Below are 20,684 nucleotides of genomic sequence, written 5' to 3' on the forward strand. Positions count from 1 at the left end.
ACCCCAGACCTAATGAGTCAGAATCTGCATTTTAACAAGATCTCCAGATGATTCACGAGCACATTAACGCTTGGGAAGTACTGTACTGAAAACACTGACAGTGCGCTGGCAAAAGAGGCCACTGAAATTTCGGGTAATCCAGGGGTGCACATGTACAAAGAGTTCTGAGTCGGTCTGGCTCTTTCCTGGTACCAGGAAAGGCTGACTTCTGGACAACCACAGGCTAAACAAATGAGAAGTAAACATTTTTTTTATTACAAATATTGGCACCAATTAGGTGAACCTCATTTAGTTCCAACTTCTTTAGTGGGATTAAAAATAACACAGAAAAAACAGAGAACAGACTTGTGGTTGCCAAGGGGGGAGGGGGAGCGGGAGGGAGAGGGATGGACTGGGAGTTTGGGGTTAGTAGATACAAACTGTTACATTCAGAATGGATAAACAACAAGGTCCTACTGTATACCACAGGTAACTATATCCAGTCTCCTGGAGTAAACCATAATGGAAAAGAGTATAAAAAAGAATGTATATATGTGTATAACTGAGTCACTTTGCTGTACAGCAGAAATTAACACAACACTGTAAATCAACTGTACTTCAATAAAAAATATTAAAGATAACACAGAAACATAGAGCTAGCCATGTTAAAAAATGCTTTATTATCTGTCTGGATAATGCCAAAAACCATAGCCAGACTGAATAATCGATTAAGTGAGCCTGGGTCATTACATTTCCGTATTTGGAATCATTGAAATCTGGGCAAAGGTACTGATTTATTGATTGGCAACAACTTACTGATTTTTTTTTAAAAAAGTGTCATTTCAACTTTCATTTAATAATGCCATAGTCTAATGGGAAAACAAATGCTGGAGGGAAAATAACCTGAATCTTGATCATGGCTTTCACCATGTTAGCTTCTTATTGAGAAGAGCAAAGTCTGTGAGGATATGAGTGAAAGGGTGCATATGCGTTATTTCTTGCTCCACTTACAGCAGGCCTTCCTTTACATGCCCACTTCTCCACTTATCTGATGTCCTAGGCAAGGTAAGGGGAAAGCTTCCAAACAGGGGAAATCTGTTCCCCAGGAACAAAGTCACTGAAAACAATTTTTAAGGAGCAAGGAACTCTGCCTTTCAACATCTTGTACTGGCAACTAGGTTCTGTTTTAATTTCCAGAATGATACTGACAAACCTCCACACTGACTTATGATTTTCTTAGATCCATATCATCAAATTTCATTTTTCCCAGACAGAGTAACTGGGCACAAAGCACAAGAGACCAGTGTGACAGACCACGAGGAAGACAGGATATGGATTACTGGCCTTGCCACTCAAGAGATGGAGAGCTTCTGCAAGCTCTATTCCGCCAAACTGCTTACAGGAATCTTCTTTGTGCTTGAGCACCAGCCTTTCCCTATTTGGCTCTGCCCAATTTTGAACATAATAATCATATATGGGGAAAAGAGAGGCCTGAGGTACTTTCCATTGTGGTACCAAGTTAAAAATGTGAACGAATCATGAACTTTGCCCTCCCCCAGTTACCTGATATAACAGCTATTTTCCCAGATCCATGTTCTTCTCTAGCTATTCTTTCTGCTTCCTCCATCAGTAGCATGCCAAATCCCTGTAAGAGGCAATGGAGGGGTTAGGGAATTAAGAAGGGAAGAAGTCATTAAGAGGGGTCCATAAAACAAGAAGGGTAATATTTTGTAGCTGCTAAACTCTTTTAAGATAAGAGTGACAAAAAACCATTTACGGGGGTAAGGAAAAGTTTCACTATTCAATTATACCAGAAGCACACTGTAGCAGACTAGGAATAACTCTGCAACAAAAGCCATCAAAAGGTATTCTGTGGATGACTAATCTAGTCACAGCAAGGGTGTAATTGCCTCTCGACTTGTCTCTTTTTAAACAAGTTCTAGGCAATCTCCAGGTGATGAAAGTCTGGGGCATCTACCCTTGTATTATTAGTCACCCCTTCAATTTCTAAAAAGCTTTCTGAAACCAGGCAATATTCTTAAATCACCAATATGGGGGTTTATGCTACATCCACCATTAGCAGTTTTAACCTATTCTCCTGAAATTTAAAAAAGTGAGTTATTTATTTAGGTTGTTTGGGGGAGTGGAATAGTGTTCCACTATATATATCACATAGCTTGCTTGTCTTTACGAAGTGCTTTAACATTTCATAAGTGCTTTCTTTCAAATTATCATCTCCTTCGATCCCAAAATAGTTGAATCATACGAAATTGCCAGTATTAGACCATTTCTGACTTTCAAAAATAGCAATTTCATACGGTTCAGTCTATTATTATATTCCACTTGACTGAGTCTCAATTTGTCTCTCCCTCCCCCTCCCTCACACCCAAAGGGGAGCAATTTAAAGAGAAAACATCTCTGAACAACTGTAGTATTATACTGGTTCCTGTTTCTACACTTCCCGAATTTCCCCCCTCCTTTTCCTCTGCTCCCACCCTTCCACCCTTGCCCCATTCTTTTTCTCTTTTCCTCCTTTGAGCAATTTCTTAATCACAGTCAAACAGAAATGGAATACAGGATACCTGATGCTGAAATTTAGTGGGATCCCGACTGCTAACGGGGACGACACTTCCATACACATGCAGCTCTCGGACTATGGACACCCCGCCGACCAATTCGAAACGGAATGTCTCCTCTGAGCACTTCCGTAATCTCAGGAGGCCAATCAAAATGTCTTGATCGGGGTCTTCATAGGATAAGAATGTCTCCCAGCCACCATTTGCAACATAATCTCTTCTCACCAATTCAACCTGTTTCATAAAAAGCCACGCAAAAACTTTTTTTTTTTAAACTAGAGAACAAAGTGCATTTCTATTATTATATATGTTTATTTAGACTAATATCCACGATTAGGGATAAAGAATAAACAACCACAAATTATGTTTCTTTTTACTTGTCTCCTCTCAATAGCACTGATTAAACGAGAGTTCATGACTTGTTCGTGGACTATAAAAAAGGAAACCAGTTTTACAATTTCATAAATATCTGAACCTCATTAACCTTGTGATTCTTACAGTTTGGCTCAGTAAATGCTTCCATGTATTTAAATCTGATCCTCCATGAAGAGTTTCTAAGGTAAAATTATACATTATGTCACGTGTGCAGCTCTTGGGAGCACCCTGAGGCCCCAGAACTGTCAGGTACTCAATGGCTTTCTTTTCTAGTCCTTACCTCCTCCACTAAAACCTGCTTTTAGGGGAAAAAATGTGTTATTGGTTACTTATTCCTTGATGGAATTTTTAAAAAAAAGTATCCCACAGGACCTTTAAAATAGTATGCCTAGTTATGAGATTAACATGTTAAAGAAAATCCAATCACCGGAGAGGGGCTTTTGGGGAAGCTTTTGTGTTAGCAGTCTACATGGGCTTTTGACTCTTGCTTCCTGCTCAAGTGTCCCTTGTACTTTGCGTAAATATAAGCAATATGCATGCAGAGAAAGCTACATATGTGGGCATGGTCACACCCAGATACACTATGAAAATGGGCAGACTGGACCCACAGCGAGGTGAATAAACAGACTAATACTGATATTCCTCCTCAACTTAATGTTTGCTGAATAACTGGATTGCACAAGAATTTGACAAAATGACTAACTATGCTTGGGTCTACTTTTTTCCTCAAAAGATCCAAAATGTGAAAAACGTCAATCAAATAAACAATTCACTTTGAGAACAGAAATATCAATGCAGATCTACTCTAGCCTTTCTCAAATGGGCTCCTACACGACAGCTAACCCCCACAGAAAATCTGGCAAATGGCTAACACGATGTCATTCTAGGAGAGAAGTTAATTTATCACAAACACGTTGTGTGGAACCCCTGTTGATATGGCTGATCTATTCACTTGATTACCATCAACAGGCAATAATTTAACAGTTGCACACAGAGATAAGCACATGACACTCAGTTTTACCTGAAGGTAGCCACTAGTCACATTTGGCTATTTACATTGGAATTACTTGAAATTAAATTAAAAACTAAGTTCTTCTTTGCACTAGCCACATTTCAAGTCACATGTGACTGGTAGCTGATATCCTATTAGATGGCACAGATTATAGAACATTTCCAACACTACGGAAAGTTCTACTGGACAGTGCTGATCTACAATGAAGTTCAAACTTGGTTTTCCTAACCTGGCTCTTCTAGAGTTGAGCCACCCTCATATCTGGCTTTCCTGGCTTGACTTCATTCTGAATTACTCTTTGCTCTTAGTTTACTCATTAACTTCTAGGGTTTGGTCCTACTGGTAAGTAGGTGTAGGCCCAGGCTTAACAAAGATTAATGAACAGGACCCAATCTCTCTATAAAATGAAGAAACTAACCTGGTATGGACGCACTTTGTGATGAATTTCTTGGATTCCAACCTCTCTGGTTCTCACGTCTCGACACTGCCAAAAAAAAGAAAGGAAAGAAAGAAAGAAAAGAAAGAAAAAAAAGTGGGAAGGGGGTGCAAATATAAAACTGGTAACTAATTCAATTTTTATTGAAACTTCTCCACCAAATCCTGGGCTCAAAATTAAGTTTGGACATAATTTACATTGAGGTAAAAGAAATGAATTAAAAATGAAGCCATCTTTAATAAACCTGAGGATAGGGAAAAACAAACTAGAAATACATGAAGTTGGTACAGTATTGCTTTTAAAATAAGTTTAGAATCCAAAGGAGATCAATATACAATATTGAAAGTAAAGAACATACATTCTAAAATCTGAAAATCCAGAGGATATAACTGTATCTGAAAGTGCAACCCAAAACTATGTCTACCGAAGAGTAAAAACTGAATTCCTGGGCTTCCCTGGTGGCGCAGTGGTTGTGAGTCCGCCTGCCGATGCAGGGGACACGGGTTCATGCCCCGGTCCGGGAAGATCCCACATGCTGTGGAGCGGCTGGGCCCGTGAGCCACGGCTGCTGGGCCTGCGCGTCCGCAGCCTGTGCTCCGCAACGGGAGAGGCCACAGCAGTGAGAGGCCCGCGTACAGCAAAAAAAAAAAAAGAAAAAACGGAATTCCTAATTTTTTAAAACCTTCACCATTTTATGGCAGTTAACATTTTTAGCATCACCATATTTGTATCATTTTAGGAATGTCAGAAAGAGGGAAGCTAAGACTGCTGTTTTTTGCAGAGAAGGGCTCTGTGGAAGAAAGGATGGGAGGGAGGAAGGAAGGGAAGGAAGAAGAATGGAAAGAAAGAACCTTGAGCTATTTATTATACAATCTGAACCACAGTCACAGATTGGCTCTTTGAGTGTCCCTGGGAAGCACAAAGCTGCCTGTGGATGATACAGAAGCAGTGCCTGGTCTGCACGGCCAAGCTATGTGATGTAACACTTGCTTCTATTCCACAACCCAGTGTGCAGGCTACACAGCCTGACATTTATAATTACAGTAACTATTATATGCCCTATGGTATATTTTCCCCTACAGAACTGTAAAAATTATTTCCAGGATTCTAACATTTTCCATCAGTGAGAAAAGATTGCCATAGGAAATCTGATGATGTCATGCAGCTATACTACTAATAGTATATTTAGTATATATATGGATGGAATTCCATGAGAAAAATAAGAGCTCGTTATTCAGTCCATGCCCCGGGAACCCATATTACATGCTTTTAATGAACACTTGCATGCTTTTTTCTTTTTTTTGGAGGGGAGGGGAATGCTTTTTAAGGCAGAGATTGGTGTGTGCTTATTTTCTAGTAAAGACACTCCCTATGTGAACTGGATGTCTTTCGGTGTGACTGCATTCCAGTCTTTAGACTCAATCCCAGTTTACCTGACGATAGGCTATCACGGGTTAAGAGGGGTACAGGGTTAAAAACAGTGCCTGGTTGATGAGGTCAGCAGGCTGAGCAGGCCGGGTGGGTCACTGGGCAGTGGTATTCTCAGGAGGAAGAGCTGGATGACAAGGACAGGCAGGGGGGACTGGGAGGCTGAGCAGGCACACGCTCTTGTTTGGGGCTTTCATTACTGTACATACATTTGCTGTTTTTCTAGAATGAAATTTTTTTGAGGGGGAGGGTAGAATAAGCCATAATGTTCACAAACTCTCCTACGGACAAACAATTTTCTGAAAAATTTTCTCCATAATATATTGACAGAGGACAAAATGTTTTGGGTAGGTCCACAAACATGATATGCAGTCCTCTCAACAACATCTTTCGAAGTGGGGTCCATGTTTGCACTGTGCATGAGAACCTCCCACAGCTCCATCCCAGATGGAGTGAACGAGAATCTTTGAAGGCAGAGGCCAGGAATCAGTGCTCAGGCCTAGACACCCTCCTGGACTTTTCTCTTTAGCAGCTCTGAGAAATAGCTCCTAGGGCAGTGAGTTTCAAACCTTATTGTGATTTCATAATCATCTACAGACTGTCAAATTGCAGATTCCTGGGCTCTTTCAGGGAAAGCAGAAAGGAGGTGTTTAGTAAATATTTGTGAAATAAATGAGTGAGTGAATAGACATGGGGTTGGGGCAGGGCGAGGGAGACTGGTGTATCTGGGCAATAACATTGCTAATTATTTCAGTATGTAAGCCTTGTTTCTTCAACTGTTGTATTCTTCTCTAACCACTAGTCAAGAATTGAACACCCAATACTTCAAAACAACAAAAAAAGTTTTTTTAAAAAAGGAGTTGAACACGTAGTTGGCAATCTGAGAAGGCAGGGAAAACAACCATTAAATTGACAAACCTACGCTCTTTTAGAAGAAAGCAGAGGGGTGTAGGGGATAGGATGCAGACTTTGCAACCACTAGCTTCAATTTCAATGTGTTATACAGTAAGAATGGCTTCAATACATGAAAGCTTTTTGACCAAACCTGTAAGTTTGTAATGTGATAGTATCACAGGTTTTCGTGTCTCAGACTACTTTGATCTCAACAGTTATGGTCAGACTCTTACCTGTATTCCAAGGTCTTTCATTCTTGCAAATGCCAGCTCTCTCAAATTACCATGCTCTACTCCTGAGCTGACTAAGGGCATTGGAATATCTCTGTAGGAGAAAAACATCAGCTGTTGTAAAATATAAGTCACTCTCTACAGCAGTAAAAGGCAGGGATATTTAAAAAAACAAAAAGAACAAAACCACCCCTTCCCCACCTCAAAACCGACCAGGAAAGCAGAGGTTGAATATTCTGACCCGAAAGCAAGGTTCACCGCTTTTCTACCTCCCAGTTTTCCCATCTATGAAGTTATGATTTTCACCTATCACTCAGGGTTTTTCTAAGAAACATCTGATGAAAACATTTTATAAGATTACAAAGTACAAAACAAATGCCCAATAACCATTAGTAATGATTTTTGGCTGAAGAGACAGACATCTGTACTAAACAAAACAAGAAATAAAACTGTTTTTTACAAAGTTTTTACAAAGTCCAACTTCAGAGGAGAAATAAAAATTATTATTAACACACTGATTTATAGCTTACAAACACTTTCCCATACAGTTGCTGAATGACAAGTAACCAGGAAGCGCAAAAGCCTGGCTTAGACAACTGGTCTCAAAGAATAAATTTTTTCCCATTTCCTAAAAATCTAAATTAGAAGTGACTCTGCATTCGAAGAATAAGAACTTGCCTAAAGATGAGAGTAGATAAAATATTTTTCCTGGCATTAATATAGTGTAAAGTGCCCAGCACCAAGGAAATGTCAAGCAAAAGTTGAAATTATGAGTTTCATTTTAGTAGCCCCCACTAACCCTTCTAGACAAAAATCAGTATCTAAAGACAGTTAAAAAAAAAAAAACCTAAAGTAAGAATATGCTCAGCACATCTCCAGTTTAAAGACAAATCCCCAATTTCTTTTGTCTAATATTTGGTTGATTAGAAGACTTGAAGAATACGTCATTTATCTTTTCTTCTCATTTTTGCTTTTGAATCAGCTTGAGTCTTTTCCTTCTCTTTTCACTTATCCCTCCAAATGTTAAGTAAATAAAATTAGCTAATTCATCTATTTGATTCTAATAAGATATTCCCCACTCACTCAAAAAAGTATCAAAAGCCAATTGATTAGCATTAAAAACTATACACAATAAATCTATCAGACTCTGGAAGCAACTATAAAGCACTGATAAGCCAAAATTCTTTAAGAGAAAGACATACCAAGGAGTTCAAAGTGAGAGCAACATAAAAAACATATTTTAGAGTGATTAGTTAATAGGTATGGTTTACTTATACTTTCTAGTAAAATAAACTTTCTATCTTTGGAACTATAATTTCTTAAAATCAAATTCATCTTAAATTAGTAAGCAGATGAAACCGAAAGAAGGCTAGCCAACTAAAAAGTATAGTTTATTTTAGCAAGAAATGCACAAACAACTGTTTTAAATATTTTACTACTTCATATTATATAAGTCAAAGTTAGTCTTCCACATGTCCCTTTTAACCCTGAAATATTTTATAAATCACTCACAAATACATACGTATAGTTTCACAAGAGAGTAAAATTTTGAACACTGTTATACATCATGTGAAATTAATCTGATAAAACCAATGGCAACCACTGTTAGTGATAGGGACAAAGTAAAGGGACAAATTAGGCAATTAAATAGTTAATCCCACTAGGGGATTGTAAGTAAAGAAAAAAGTATGGGAGACCCCTGTAAGTTAATGGTCATTCAAGAAAGCAGGTTTGCTTAACCACAAGCCAAGCAGGCCTGCTTAGCAACAAAACCCATGCATGAGACAAGCCCCAAAACAATAAAAACAATGGTGACATGAGACCCACATCCTGCCCAGTGAGCTCAGTAAGTTAATGATCCCTAGGACATGCTCTCTGCACACATAAAAAACAGTACTTTATGGAAAGGTGACATTTCAAAATGAAAGACCTGAAATAATTTTTCCATAGTGCCATGACAGTCCTGGCTTGACCACGTAGGGGCAAGAAAACTCCCCTGCCCAATCTGGAGGAGGAGCTGATGATGGAAGCATGACATCTACTCAAGAATGAGGAAGAAGGTGGTCTTTTCACCCTCCCCACTTTTCCTTTGATTACAAAACTGTAGCCCACTAAGTTCTCAGGGCGCAGCACCTTCTTGCCCAGCCGCTTGTAAGCCTCACAAGCATCCTATTCTATTCTAATAAATCACTGCTTATCTATCACTTTGACTCGCTGAATTCTTTCTGTGCTGAGACATAAAAGACCGGGCTCCTTGGGGCCCCCCTGAAACGACACTTATCGGTTTCGGCAGTACCCATTACGCGAGATACATCTGATTCTTATTATTCATGGCAGTGAAGTCCTATAATGTGCCATGAACACTGAATTAGCAAACAGTGAAGTACTGCTCCTATGGAAAATGCAGGGTTAGGTTCCTGTGAGCCTTTAGTCCATTTTCTCCAACTGATCAACATGTAACCTTGTTTTATGTGGGTTTCCAGCTAAAAACACTTTATTTAACACAGAATTGATTCGGTAACATTGCACTTGTGGCCAATAGCACTATAATTCATGCTGCAATGAAGCTTATCTAACACATTCATTTTCTTTGTAAGACACATCACAGCCTTCTTGTACTTAGGAACACTAGATAGACAGCACCTCGGCACTACATGTGGGGGCTATTTTAAACAGCAAAATCAACAAAAAGCATAAAAATGTGAAAAATGTGTTATTAAATGGACTGTGAAAGGACACTTGTTACAGTATGAGAGCTGAAACAAGTACACTGCATCATGCCAATACCCTGTTCCTCACCAAGCCTCCAACTACCAGTCTAGCATCCACCGATGACTCCTTCTGTATCACCGTCCCTATAACAGACATCAACGGTCATTATCTATTTCTACCATCCCTTCTGCATTTATTAGTTGAGCTTGTATATTAAGGAAGAATGTCCCCTTCTCTATTTATTCATTTATTTATAAACGCATAGATTTCTATTTTATTCAATGAGCTGTAATCTGATATTAACAGTATTTATTTTGTTGCTTACATTAGATTTGGTCAGTGGGCATGCATTCAGGCTGGCTTTGGGGTCCTTCTGACATGTTCCCACCATTCTTTGAATATTTCTTTACTTTCTGGAACAACATGATGTTACACGTTGATCTTATATGTTTGCTGCCCCAGTCCTAGAATTGGCCACTTATCCAAGCATCGCTGATTCCTTTTAGTGGAGGGTGGTATTTAGAAACCAAGATCTGAGCACTCATTGTGCTCATTACTATTGAGGTATCATTGCCTCTAGACCCTTTCAGTGTACACAACTAAGAAATTTATGTATGTATACACATATGTATATATTTATATTCATATATTCAAATATATAAACATTATAATCGTTTCTACATACAAATTTAAAAAGCTGTGAAATCATGCTGATAATTACAATTCTAATCCAGTGCCTCAGTGTTCTTTTCAGCTTTCTACCCTTCAATGTCTGTAAATCCCTTTGGCCAGTGAGAAACCTGGCTTCCTTATCTTTAGTATATTTATTTGTTTGCTAACTCAAACAACTTATTTGCTCAATATAACCAATCTCCCAACTACTCTTGGTGACACCTCTGCACTCACTATTACTCTACGTTTCTTCAGATGCCAGGCATGCTGCTCTCAACACCTCTGTGGTACTGCCTCTGGAGGTGATGGGAAGGGGAGATGAAGGGAAAGGAAGATGGGCTCTACAAGTATTTTTAATAATGAACCGGTCCTTTTTTCTTTTAACATCTTTATTGGAGTGTAACTGCTTTACAATGGTGTATTAGTTTCTGCTTTATAACGAAGTGAATCAGCTATACACATACATATATCCCCATATCTCCTCCCTCTTGCGTCTCCCTCCCACCCTCCCTATCCCACCCCTCTAGGTGGTCACAAAGCACCAGCTGATCTCCCTGTGCTATGCGGCTGCTTCCCACTAGCTATCTATTTTACATTTGGTAGTATATATAAGTCCATGCCACTCTCTCACTTCATCCCAGCTTACGCTTCCCCCTCCCTGCGTCCTCAAGTCCATTCTCTACGTCTGCGTCTTTATTCCTGCCCTGCCCATAGGTTCTTCATAACCATTTTTTTTTTTAGATTCCATATATATGTGTTAGCACACGGTATTTGTCTTTCTCTTTCTGACTTACTTTACTCTGTATGACAGATTCTAGGTCCATCCACCTCACTACAAATAACTTAATTTCGTTTCTTTTTATGGCTGAGTAATATTCCACTGTATATATGTGCCACATCTTCTTTATCCATTCATCTGTCAATGGACACTTAGGTTACTTCCATGTCCTGGCTACTGTAAACAGAGCTGCAATGAACACTGTGGTACGTGACTCTTTTTTGAATTATGGGTTTCTCCGGGTATATGCCCAGTAGTAGGATTGCTGGGTCATACGGTAGTTCTATTTATAGGTTTTTTTTTTGCGGTACACGGTCCTCTCACTGCCGTGGCCTCGCCCACTGCGGAGCACAGGCTCCAGACGCGCAGGCTCACCAGCCATGGCTCACGGGCCTAGCCGCTCCGCTGCATGTGGGATCTTCCAGAACCGGGGTACGAACCCGTGTCCCCTGCATCGGCAGGTGGACTCTCAACCACTGTGCCACCAGGGAAGCCCTATTTTTAGTTTTTTAAGGAACTTCCATACTGTTCTCCATAGTGGCTGTATCAGTTCACATTCCCACCAACAGTGCAAGAGGGTTCCCTTTTCTCCACACCCTCTCCAGCATTTGTTTGTAGACTTTCTGATGATGGCCATTCTGACTGGTGTGAGGTGATACTTCATTGTAGTTTTGATTTGCATTTCTCTAATGATTAGTGATGTTGAGCACCCTTTCATGTGTTTGTTGACAGTCTGTATATCTTTTTTGGAGAAATGTCTATTTAGGTCTTCTGCCCATTTTGGATTGGGTTGTTTGTTTTTTGATATTGAGCTGTATGAGCTGCTTGTATATTTTGGAGAAGAATCCTTTGTCAGTTGCTTCATTTGCAAATATTTTCTTCCATTCTGAGAGTGGTCTTTTCGCCTTGTTTATGGTTTCCTTTGCTGTGCAAAAGCTTTTAAGTTTCATTAGGTCCCATTTGTTTATTTTTGTTCTTATTTCCATTTCTCTAGGAGGTGGATCAAAAAGGATCTTGCTGTGATTTATGTCACACAGTGCTCTGCCTATGTTTTTCCTCTAAGAGTTTTATAGTGTCTGTGGCCTTACATTTAGGTTTAATCCTTTTTTTTTTTTTTTTTTTTGCGGTACGCGGGCCTCTCACTGTTGTGGCCTCTCCCGTTGCGGAGCACAGGCTCCGGACACGCAGGCTCAGCGGCCATGGCTCACGGGCCTAGCTGCTCTGTGGCATGTGGGATCTTCCCGGACTGGGGCACGAACCCATGTCCCCTGCATCGGCAGGCGGACTCTCAACCACTGCGCCACCAGGGAAGCCCCTTTAATCCATTTTGAGTTTATTTTTGTGTATGGTGTTACGGAGTGTTCTAATTTCATTCTTTTACATGTAGCTGTCCAGTTTTCCCAGCACCATTTATTGAACAGGCTGTCTTTTTTCCACTGTATATTCTTGCCTCCTTTGTCACAGATACAGTGACCATATGTGCGTGGGTTTATCTCTGGGCTTTGTATCCTGTTCCACTGATCTATCTTTCTGTTTTTGTGCTAGTACCATACTGTCTTGATTACTGTAGCTTTGTAGTATAGTCTGAAGTCAGGTAGCCTGATTCCTCCAGCTCCGTTTTTCTTTCTCAAGATTGCTTTGGCTATTCGGGGTCTTTTGCATTTCCATACAAATTGTAAAATTTTCTGCTCTAGTTCTGTGAAAAATGCCTTTGGTAGCTTGACAGGGATTGCACTGAATCTGTAGATTGCTTTGGGTAGTAGAGTCATTTTCACAATGTTGATTCTTCCAAACCAAGAATATGGTATAGCTCTCCAGCTGTTTGTATCATCTTTAATTTCTTTCATCAGTGTCTTATAGTTTTTTGCATACAGGTCTTTTGTCTCCTTAGGTAGGTTTATTCCTAGATATTTTATTCTTTTTGTTGCAGTGGTAAATGGGAGTGTTTTCTTAATTTCTCTTTCAGATTTTTCATCATTAGTGTATAGGAAATGCCAGAGATTTCTGTGCATTAATTTTGTATCCTGCTACTTTACCGAATTCATTGATTAGTAGTTTTCTGGTAGCATCTTTAGGATTCTCTATGCATAGTATCATGTCATCTGCAAACAGTGACAGCTTTACTTCTTTTCCGATTTGCATTCCTTTTATTTCTTTTTCTTCTCTGATTGCTGTGGCTAAAACTTCCAAAACTATGTTGAACAATAGTGCTGAGAGTGAACAACCTTGTCTTGTTCCTGGTCTTAGAGGAAATGGTTTCAGTTTTTCACCACTGAGAACCATGTTGGCTGTGGGTTTGTCATATACGGCCTTTATTATGTTGAGGTAAGTTCCTTCTATGCCTACCTTCTGCAGGGTTTTTATCATAAATGGGTGTTGAATTTTGTCGAAAGTTTTTTCTGCATCTATTGAGATGATCATATGGTTTTTCTCCCTCAGTTTGTTAATATGGTTTATCACATTGACTGATCTGCATATACTGAAGAATCCTTGCATTCCTGGGATAAACCCCACTTGATCATGGTGTATGATCCTTTTAATGTGCTGTTGGATTCTGTTTGCTAGTATTCTGTTGAGCATTTTTGCATCTGTGTTCATCAGTGATACTGGCCTGTAGTTTTCTTTGTGACATCTTTGTCTGATTTTGGTATCAGGGTGATGGTGGCCTCATAGAATGAGTTTCAGTGTTCCTCCCTCTGCTATATTTTGGAAGAGTTTGAGAAGGATTGATGTTATCTCTTCTCTAAATATTTGATAGAATTCGCCTGTGAAGCCATCTGGTCCTGGGCTTTTGTTTGTTGGAAGATTTTTAATCACAGTCTCAATTTCAGTGCTTGTGATCGGTCTGTTTATATTGTCCTCCTGATTCAGTCTTGGCAGGTTGTGCTTTTCCAAGAATTTGTCCATTTCTTCCAGGTTGTCCATTTTATTGGCATATAGTTGCCTGTAGTAATCTCTCATGATCCTTTGTATTTCTGCAGTGTCAGTTGTTACTTTTCCTTTTTCATTTCTATTCTATTGATTTGAGTCCTCTCCCTTTATTTCTTGAGTCTGGCTAATGGTTTGTCAATTTTGTTTATCTTCTCAAACAAACAGCTTTTAGTTTTATTGATCTTTGCTATCGTTCCCTTCATTTCTTTTTCATTTATTTCTGATCTGATCTTTATGATTTCTTTCCTTCTGCTAACTTTGGGTTTTTTTTTGTTCTTCTTTCTCTAATTACTTTAAGTGTAAGGTTAGGTCGTTTGAGATGTTTCTTGTTTTTTGAGGTAGGATTGTATTGCTATAAACTTCCCTCTTAGAACTGCTTTTGCTGCATCCCGTAAGTTTTGGGTCCTCGTGTTTTCATTGTGATTTGTTTCTAGGTATTTTTGATTTCCTCAATGATCTCTTGTGAACCGGTACTTTTAAAAGACACTAAATTTTCAATACAAGTAAACTCTCTAAGGTCTAGGTTTTATCATATGGTGTTGTTAAGCAGAACTATATGACAGAAAGACAGAATTACCAGCAGGGCTAGCTAATAATTTGTGGTGCCTAGTGCAAAAGGAGAACAGGGGGCCTCTTCTGAAAAAATCATTAATGGTTTCAAGATGGTGAGAGCAGAGCATTAGGCCAAGTTAAAGACCTATGAGACTACACAGGTCGCATGTCCCTGAAGCTGGCACTGACTACCCCAAAGCACAAGTCAGTGTGGACCTGGTAACACAGGGCTTTATACTGATGCTGACAGTTCATAAATGTCCTTAAATTTATGTCTGTCACTACAAATGCAATATGGCTTTAATGGTCTTTGGCAGTGAAATGCCTGGAGTGTACCAGACAGGAGTTTTTCCTCATTAGGGAATAGAAATGTGGCAATCTCCACTTTCAGTGATAAAGTTTTTTTCACTAAAAATGAAGAGAGAGAGTTCTATATATGTTGAGCATCTTCTATGTGCAAAGTAGTATATTAAGCAATTTGGAATATATAAATAGACACTGTTACAGACTCCTAGGAGTTCAAAACCCAGGTAAGATTACTGACCATCTGAACTTGATACATTCATCTAGGTGGGACTTAAAATTATTTTTAGGTTTTTCAATTTGTTTCACTTTCTTGGCTTGAAGAGATACTACATTCAAGAATATTCACTTATCTATTTCACAGGTAACATTTCAAGCTTACAGGCACTAATATTTGCAATCTGCTCATCAAAAGCCTTTCAAAATGCTGTCTAGAGCTTTTTTGGTCTGAAGTTTCTTGCACTTCAGAAGCATCTTTTGGCTGCAAATTGGTATTCTATTCTAATGCTTCACAGTGATTTAAAAAAATCACATCAAGGCAGACAGCTGTTAAACAGCCTGTGGGCACCAGCAGTTTAATGTAGCTCCATCATGTGCCTGGACAGAATTTTACATTTAATCATTGACTGCACCCTTCAGGGCTGCAATACAGAATCATCTATTGGGATGCTACTTCATAAAAACACTGGGTAAAATGGTATTGACTCAACTGTCATAAAATTTAAAGTGTAAATTAATTAAGAAAAAAAGGGGGGTGGGGTGGGGAAAATGGCCAATTAGAAAAATATCAGGTAATCTAATAGTAAATTAGTGTTTTTTTAAAAAAACACAAGTGTAAAACATTGTGCTTTCACTTGAAGTATCTTCCCTCCCATTTTTCTTCCTTTGTTCCTTCCTTCTGATACCTGTCTAGAAAATAATTCCTTAAATCTTCTCCTCCATGTATAAGTTTAGATTTCCTAGTCAACACTAAGCAAGTTGCCTGTAATTAGTAGAAGCTGTCACTAGGTGAACCAACATAGAGATAGCCAGATTTTCTAAAGGCACAGAACAAAAAGACAAACACGATTTTCATTTACTAGGATTTAAAACAAAATTTAACTATAATTATTAAAATCACCTGGATTAAACACCCTAAGAGGAGGCTTTTTCATTTGCCAATGGTTTCTTTCCAGCAAGACATAACCAACTGCTTCCAAATTAATAGAGGGCACTTAACTGCACTTCTAGACCGCTATCAGTTTTCTACATTTTCAGAATCGTTCTAAAAGTTTAAAACTGAAGCTAGAATAAACACTGCGATTCTCTTTTCCCAACTCAAAAGGTTTCTCAGCCCCTGAACACTGTGTAAACACTCAGCCTTCTCTTGTACACATCTGTATGTAAACCTGAGTTACCCATTAACACTTTCCTTAGCACTTCTTTTTCAACATTTTACCATCAAGCCCTCGATACAAGTTTCTTTCTAGAAGTCTAGATATACCAAGTTCCAGCTATATCTGAATATAACTTTAAAAACATCAGTAAATGGAGCATAAAGTTTTTATGCAGAGATATGAAGCTGTTTTATCAGAACACAGCTACCAAATTGTTATTAAGTGTTAAGTGTACTATGTGAACAAGGACAGCTCTCCAGAGAGCTGCAACGGGGTCATGACAGGAGAACAGGGAACAGGGAGGTGTCTTTAATCAGCCTCATGTTCGTTATCCATAATATCATGCCTTTCTCCTTGTACACCCTTTTGGTTGTATAATATACATATTCTTAATTCTTGCTGTCATGACCCCTTTACAATTTTCCTATAGAGACTATATTTGCTGCTCCTGTTTTCTTGAAATCCTTATTTTTTCAGTTGGTGGTAAGCCAGGGTAATGTCCCATAGTGGTATTTCATAAAGCCTATAAAATTAAGCTTTTAATGTTATAGCAATGTCTTTGTTGCTTTTGACTCACTGGTTACAGCAGTAAGAAATTTAAAGCAAAAGGAGGATGAGGGGAAGATAGCGGAAGAGTAAGACGCAGAGATCACCTTCCTCCCCACAGATACACCAGAAATACATCTACACGTGGAACAACTCCTACAGAACACCTACTGAACGCTGGCAGAAGACCTCAGACCTCCTAAAAGGCAAGAAATCCCCACGTACCTGGGTAGGGCAAAAGAATAAACAGAGACAAAAGGATAGGGACAGGACCCACACCAGTGGGAGGGAGCTGTGAAGGAGGAAAGGTTTCCACACACTAGGAAGCCCCCTCGCGGGCGGAGACTGCGGGTGGCGGAGCAGGGAAAGCTTCGGAGCCGCGGAGAGCACAGCAACAGGGGTGCGGGGGGCAAAGCGGAGAGATTCCCGCACAGAAGATCGGTGCCGACTGGCACTCACCAGCCTGAGAGATTTGTCTGCTCACCCGCCGGGGCGGGCGGGGCTGGGAGCTGAGGCTCAGGCTTTGGTCGGATCCCAGGGAGAGGACTGGGGTTGGCGGCGTCAACACAGCCTGCAGGGGGTTAGTGCACCACAGCTAGCCAGGAGTACGGGGAAAAGTCTGGACCTGCCGAAGAGGCAAGAGACTTTTTCTTCCCTCTTTGTTTCCTGGTGCGCGAGGAGAGGGGATTGAGAGTGCTGCTTAAAGGGGCTCCAGAGACAGGTGCGAGCCGCGGCTAAAAGCGCGGACCCCAGAGACGGGCATAAGATGCTAAGGCTGCTGTTGCCGCCACCAAGAACCCTGTGTGCGAGCACAGGTAACTCTCCACACACCCCTTCCGGGAGCCTGTGCAGCCCGCCACTGCCAGGGTCCCAGGATCCAGGGACAACTTCCCCGGGAGAAGGCACAGCGCGCCTCAGCCTGGTGCAACGTCACGCTGGCCTCTGCCTCCACAGGCTTGCCCTGCACTCCATGCCCCTCCCTCCGCCCAGCCTGAGTGAGCCAGAGCCCCCGAATCAGCCGCTCTTTTAACCCCATCCTGTCTGAGTGAAGAACAGACGCCCTCCGGCGACCTACACGCAGAGGCGGGGCCATATCCAAAGCTGAGACCCGGGAGCTGTGAGAACAAAGAAGAGAAAGGGAAATCTCTCCCAGCAGCCTCAAAAGCAGCGGATTAAAGCTCCACAATCAACTTGATGTACCCTGCATCTGTGAAATACATGAGTAGACAACGAATCATCCCAAATTGAGGAGGTGGACTTTGAGAGCAAGATTTATGATTTTTTCCCCTTTTTCTCTTTTTGTGAGTGTGTATGTGTATGCTTCTGTGTGAGATTTTGTCTTTATAGCTTTGCTTCCACTATTTGTCCTAGGGTTCTATCCGTCCATTAAAAAAATTTTTTTTTCTTAATAATTATTTTTTATTTTAATAACTTATTTTATTTTACTTTATCTTCTTTCTTTCTTTTTTTCCTTCCTTCCTTCCTTCCCTCCCTCCCTCTCTCTCTCTCTCTTTCTTTCTCCTACTAATTCTTTCATTCTACTTTTTCCCCCTTTTATTCTGAGCCATGTAGATGAAAGGCTCTTGGTGCTGCAGCCAGGAGTCAGTGCTGTGCCTCTGAGGTGGGAGAGCCAACTTCAGGACACTGGTCCACAAGAGACCTCCCAGCTCCACATAATATCAAACAGCGAAAATCTCCCAGAGATCTCCATCTCAACACCAGCACCCAGCTTCACTCAACAACCAGCAAGCTACAGTGCTGGACACCCTATGCCAAACAACTAGCAAGACAGGAACACAACCCCACCCATTAGCAGAGAGGCTGCCTAAAATCATAATAAGTCCACAGACACCCCAAAACACACCACCAGACGTGGACCTGCCCACCAGAAAGACAAGATCCAGCCTCATCCATCAGAACACAGGCACGAGTCCCCTCCACCAGGAAGCCTACACAACCCACTGAACCAACCTTAGCCACTGGGGACAGACACCAAAAACAATGGGAACTACAAACCTGCAGCCTGCAAAAAGGAGACCCCAAACACAGTAAGATAAGCAAAATGAGAAGACAGAAAAACACACAGCAGATGAAGGAGCAAGATAAAAACCCACCAGACCTAACAAATGAAGAGGAAATAGGCAGTCTACCTGAAAAAGAATTCAGAATAATGATAGTAAAGATGATCCAAAATCTTGGAAATAGAATAGACAAAATTCAAGAAACATTTAACAAGGACCTAGAAGAACTAAAGATGAAACAAGCAACGATGAACAATACAATAAATGAAATAAAAAATACTCTAGATGGGATCAATAGCAGAATAACTGAGGCAGAAGAACGGATAAGTGACCTGGAAGATAAAATAGTGGAAATAACTATTGCAGAGCAGAAAAAAGAATGAAAAGAACTGAGGACAGTCTCAGAGACCTCTGGGACAACATTAAACGGACCAACATTCGAATTATAGGGGTTCCAGAAGAAGAAGAGAAAAAGAAAGGGACTGAGAAAATATTTGAGGAGATTATAGTTGAAAACTTCCCTAATATGGGAAAGGAAATAGTTAATCAAGTCCAGGAAGCACAGTCCCATACAGGATAAATCCAAGGAGAAATACGCCAAGACACATATTAATCAAACTGTTAAAAATTAAATACAAAGAAAACATATTAAAAGCAGCAAGGGAAAAACAACAAATAACACACAAGGGAATCCCCATAAGGTTAACAGCTGATCTTTCAGCAGAAACTCTGCAAGCCAGAAGGGAGTGGCAGGACGTATTTAAAGTGATGAAGGAGAAAAAGCTGCAATAAAGATTACTCTACCCAGCAAGGATCTCATTCAGATTTGATGGAGAAATTAAAACCTTTACAGACAAGCAAAACCAGAGAGAGTTCAGCACCTCCAAACCAGCTTTACAAAAAATGCTAAAGGAACTTCTCTAGGCAAGAAACACAAGAGAAGGAAAAGACCTACAATAATGAACCCAAAACAATTAAGAAAATGGGAATAGGAACATACATATCGATAATTACCTTAAATGTAAATGGACTAAATGCTCCCACCAAAAGAAACAGATTGGCTGAATGGATACAAAAACAAGACCCATATATATGCTGTCTACAAGAGACCCACTTCAGACCTAGAGACACATAGAGACTGAAAGTAAGGGAATGGAAAAAGATATTCCATGCCAATGGAAACCAAAAGAAAGCTGGAGTAGCAATTCTCATATCAGACAAAGTAGACTTTAAAATAAAGACTATTAGAAGAGACAAAGAAGGACACTACATAATGATCAAGGGATCGATCCAAGAAGAAGATATAACAATTGTAAATATTTATGCACCCAACATAGGAGCACCTCAATACATAAGGCAAATACTAACAGCCATAAAAGGGGAAATCGACAGTAACACATTCATAGTAGGGGACTTTAACACCCCACTTTCACCAATGGACAGATCATCCAAAATGAAAATAAATAAGGAAACACAAGCTTTAAATGATACATTAAACAAGATGGACTTAATTGATATTTATCCAAAAACAACAGAATACACATTTTTCTCAAGTGCTCATGGAATATTCTGCAGGACAGATCATATCTTGGGTCACAAATCAAGCCTTGGTAAATTTAAGAAAATTGAAATTGTATCAAGTATCTTTTCCGACCACAACACCATAAGACTAGATATCAATTACAGGAAAAGATCTGTAAAAAATACAAACACATGGAAGCTAAACAATACACTACTTAATAACGAAGTGATCACTGAAAAAATCAAAGAGGAAATCAAAAAATACCTAGAAACAAGTGACAATGGAGACACAATGACCCCAAACCTATGGGATGCAGCAAAAGCAGTTCTAAGAGGAAAGTT

At 39.9% G+C, this 20,684-nt stretch overlaps 1 protein-coding gene across 2 annotated transcripts in view; it reads right to left on the reverse strand.

Moving 5' to 3' along the window:
• ELP3 (elongator acetyltransferase complex subunit 3) overlaps positions 1-20,684 on the reverse strand; it is a 115,143-nt gene that overhangs the window by 30,556 nt on the left and 63,903 nt on the right. For both annotated transcript variants that reach the window (XM_022594970.3, XM_022594969.3), the window contains 4 exons: positions 6,934-7,024; positions 4,361-4,426; positions 2,562-2,789; positions 1,543-1,624 (listed from right to left, as the gene is read on the reverse strand). In XM_022594970.3, coding sequence (XP_022450678.1) covers positions 1,543-1,624; positions 2,562-2,789; positions 4,361-4,426; positions 6,934-7,024 — 467 coding nt within the window. The remainder of the gene's footprint in view (positions 1-1,542; positions 1,625-2,561; positions 2,790-4,360; positions 4,427-6,933; positions 7,025-20,684) is intronic.

The sequence above is a fragment of the Delphinapterus leucas genome, chromosome 6 (assembly GCF_059928025.1).
Source record: "Delphinapterus leucas isolate spDelLeu-1000000601 "Yukka" chromosome 6, BTC_Dleu_Yukka2, whole genome shotgun sequence".
Lineage (NCBI taxonomy): Eukaryota > Metazoa > Chordata > Mammalia > Artiodactyla > Monodontidae > Delphinapterus > Delphinapterus leucas.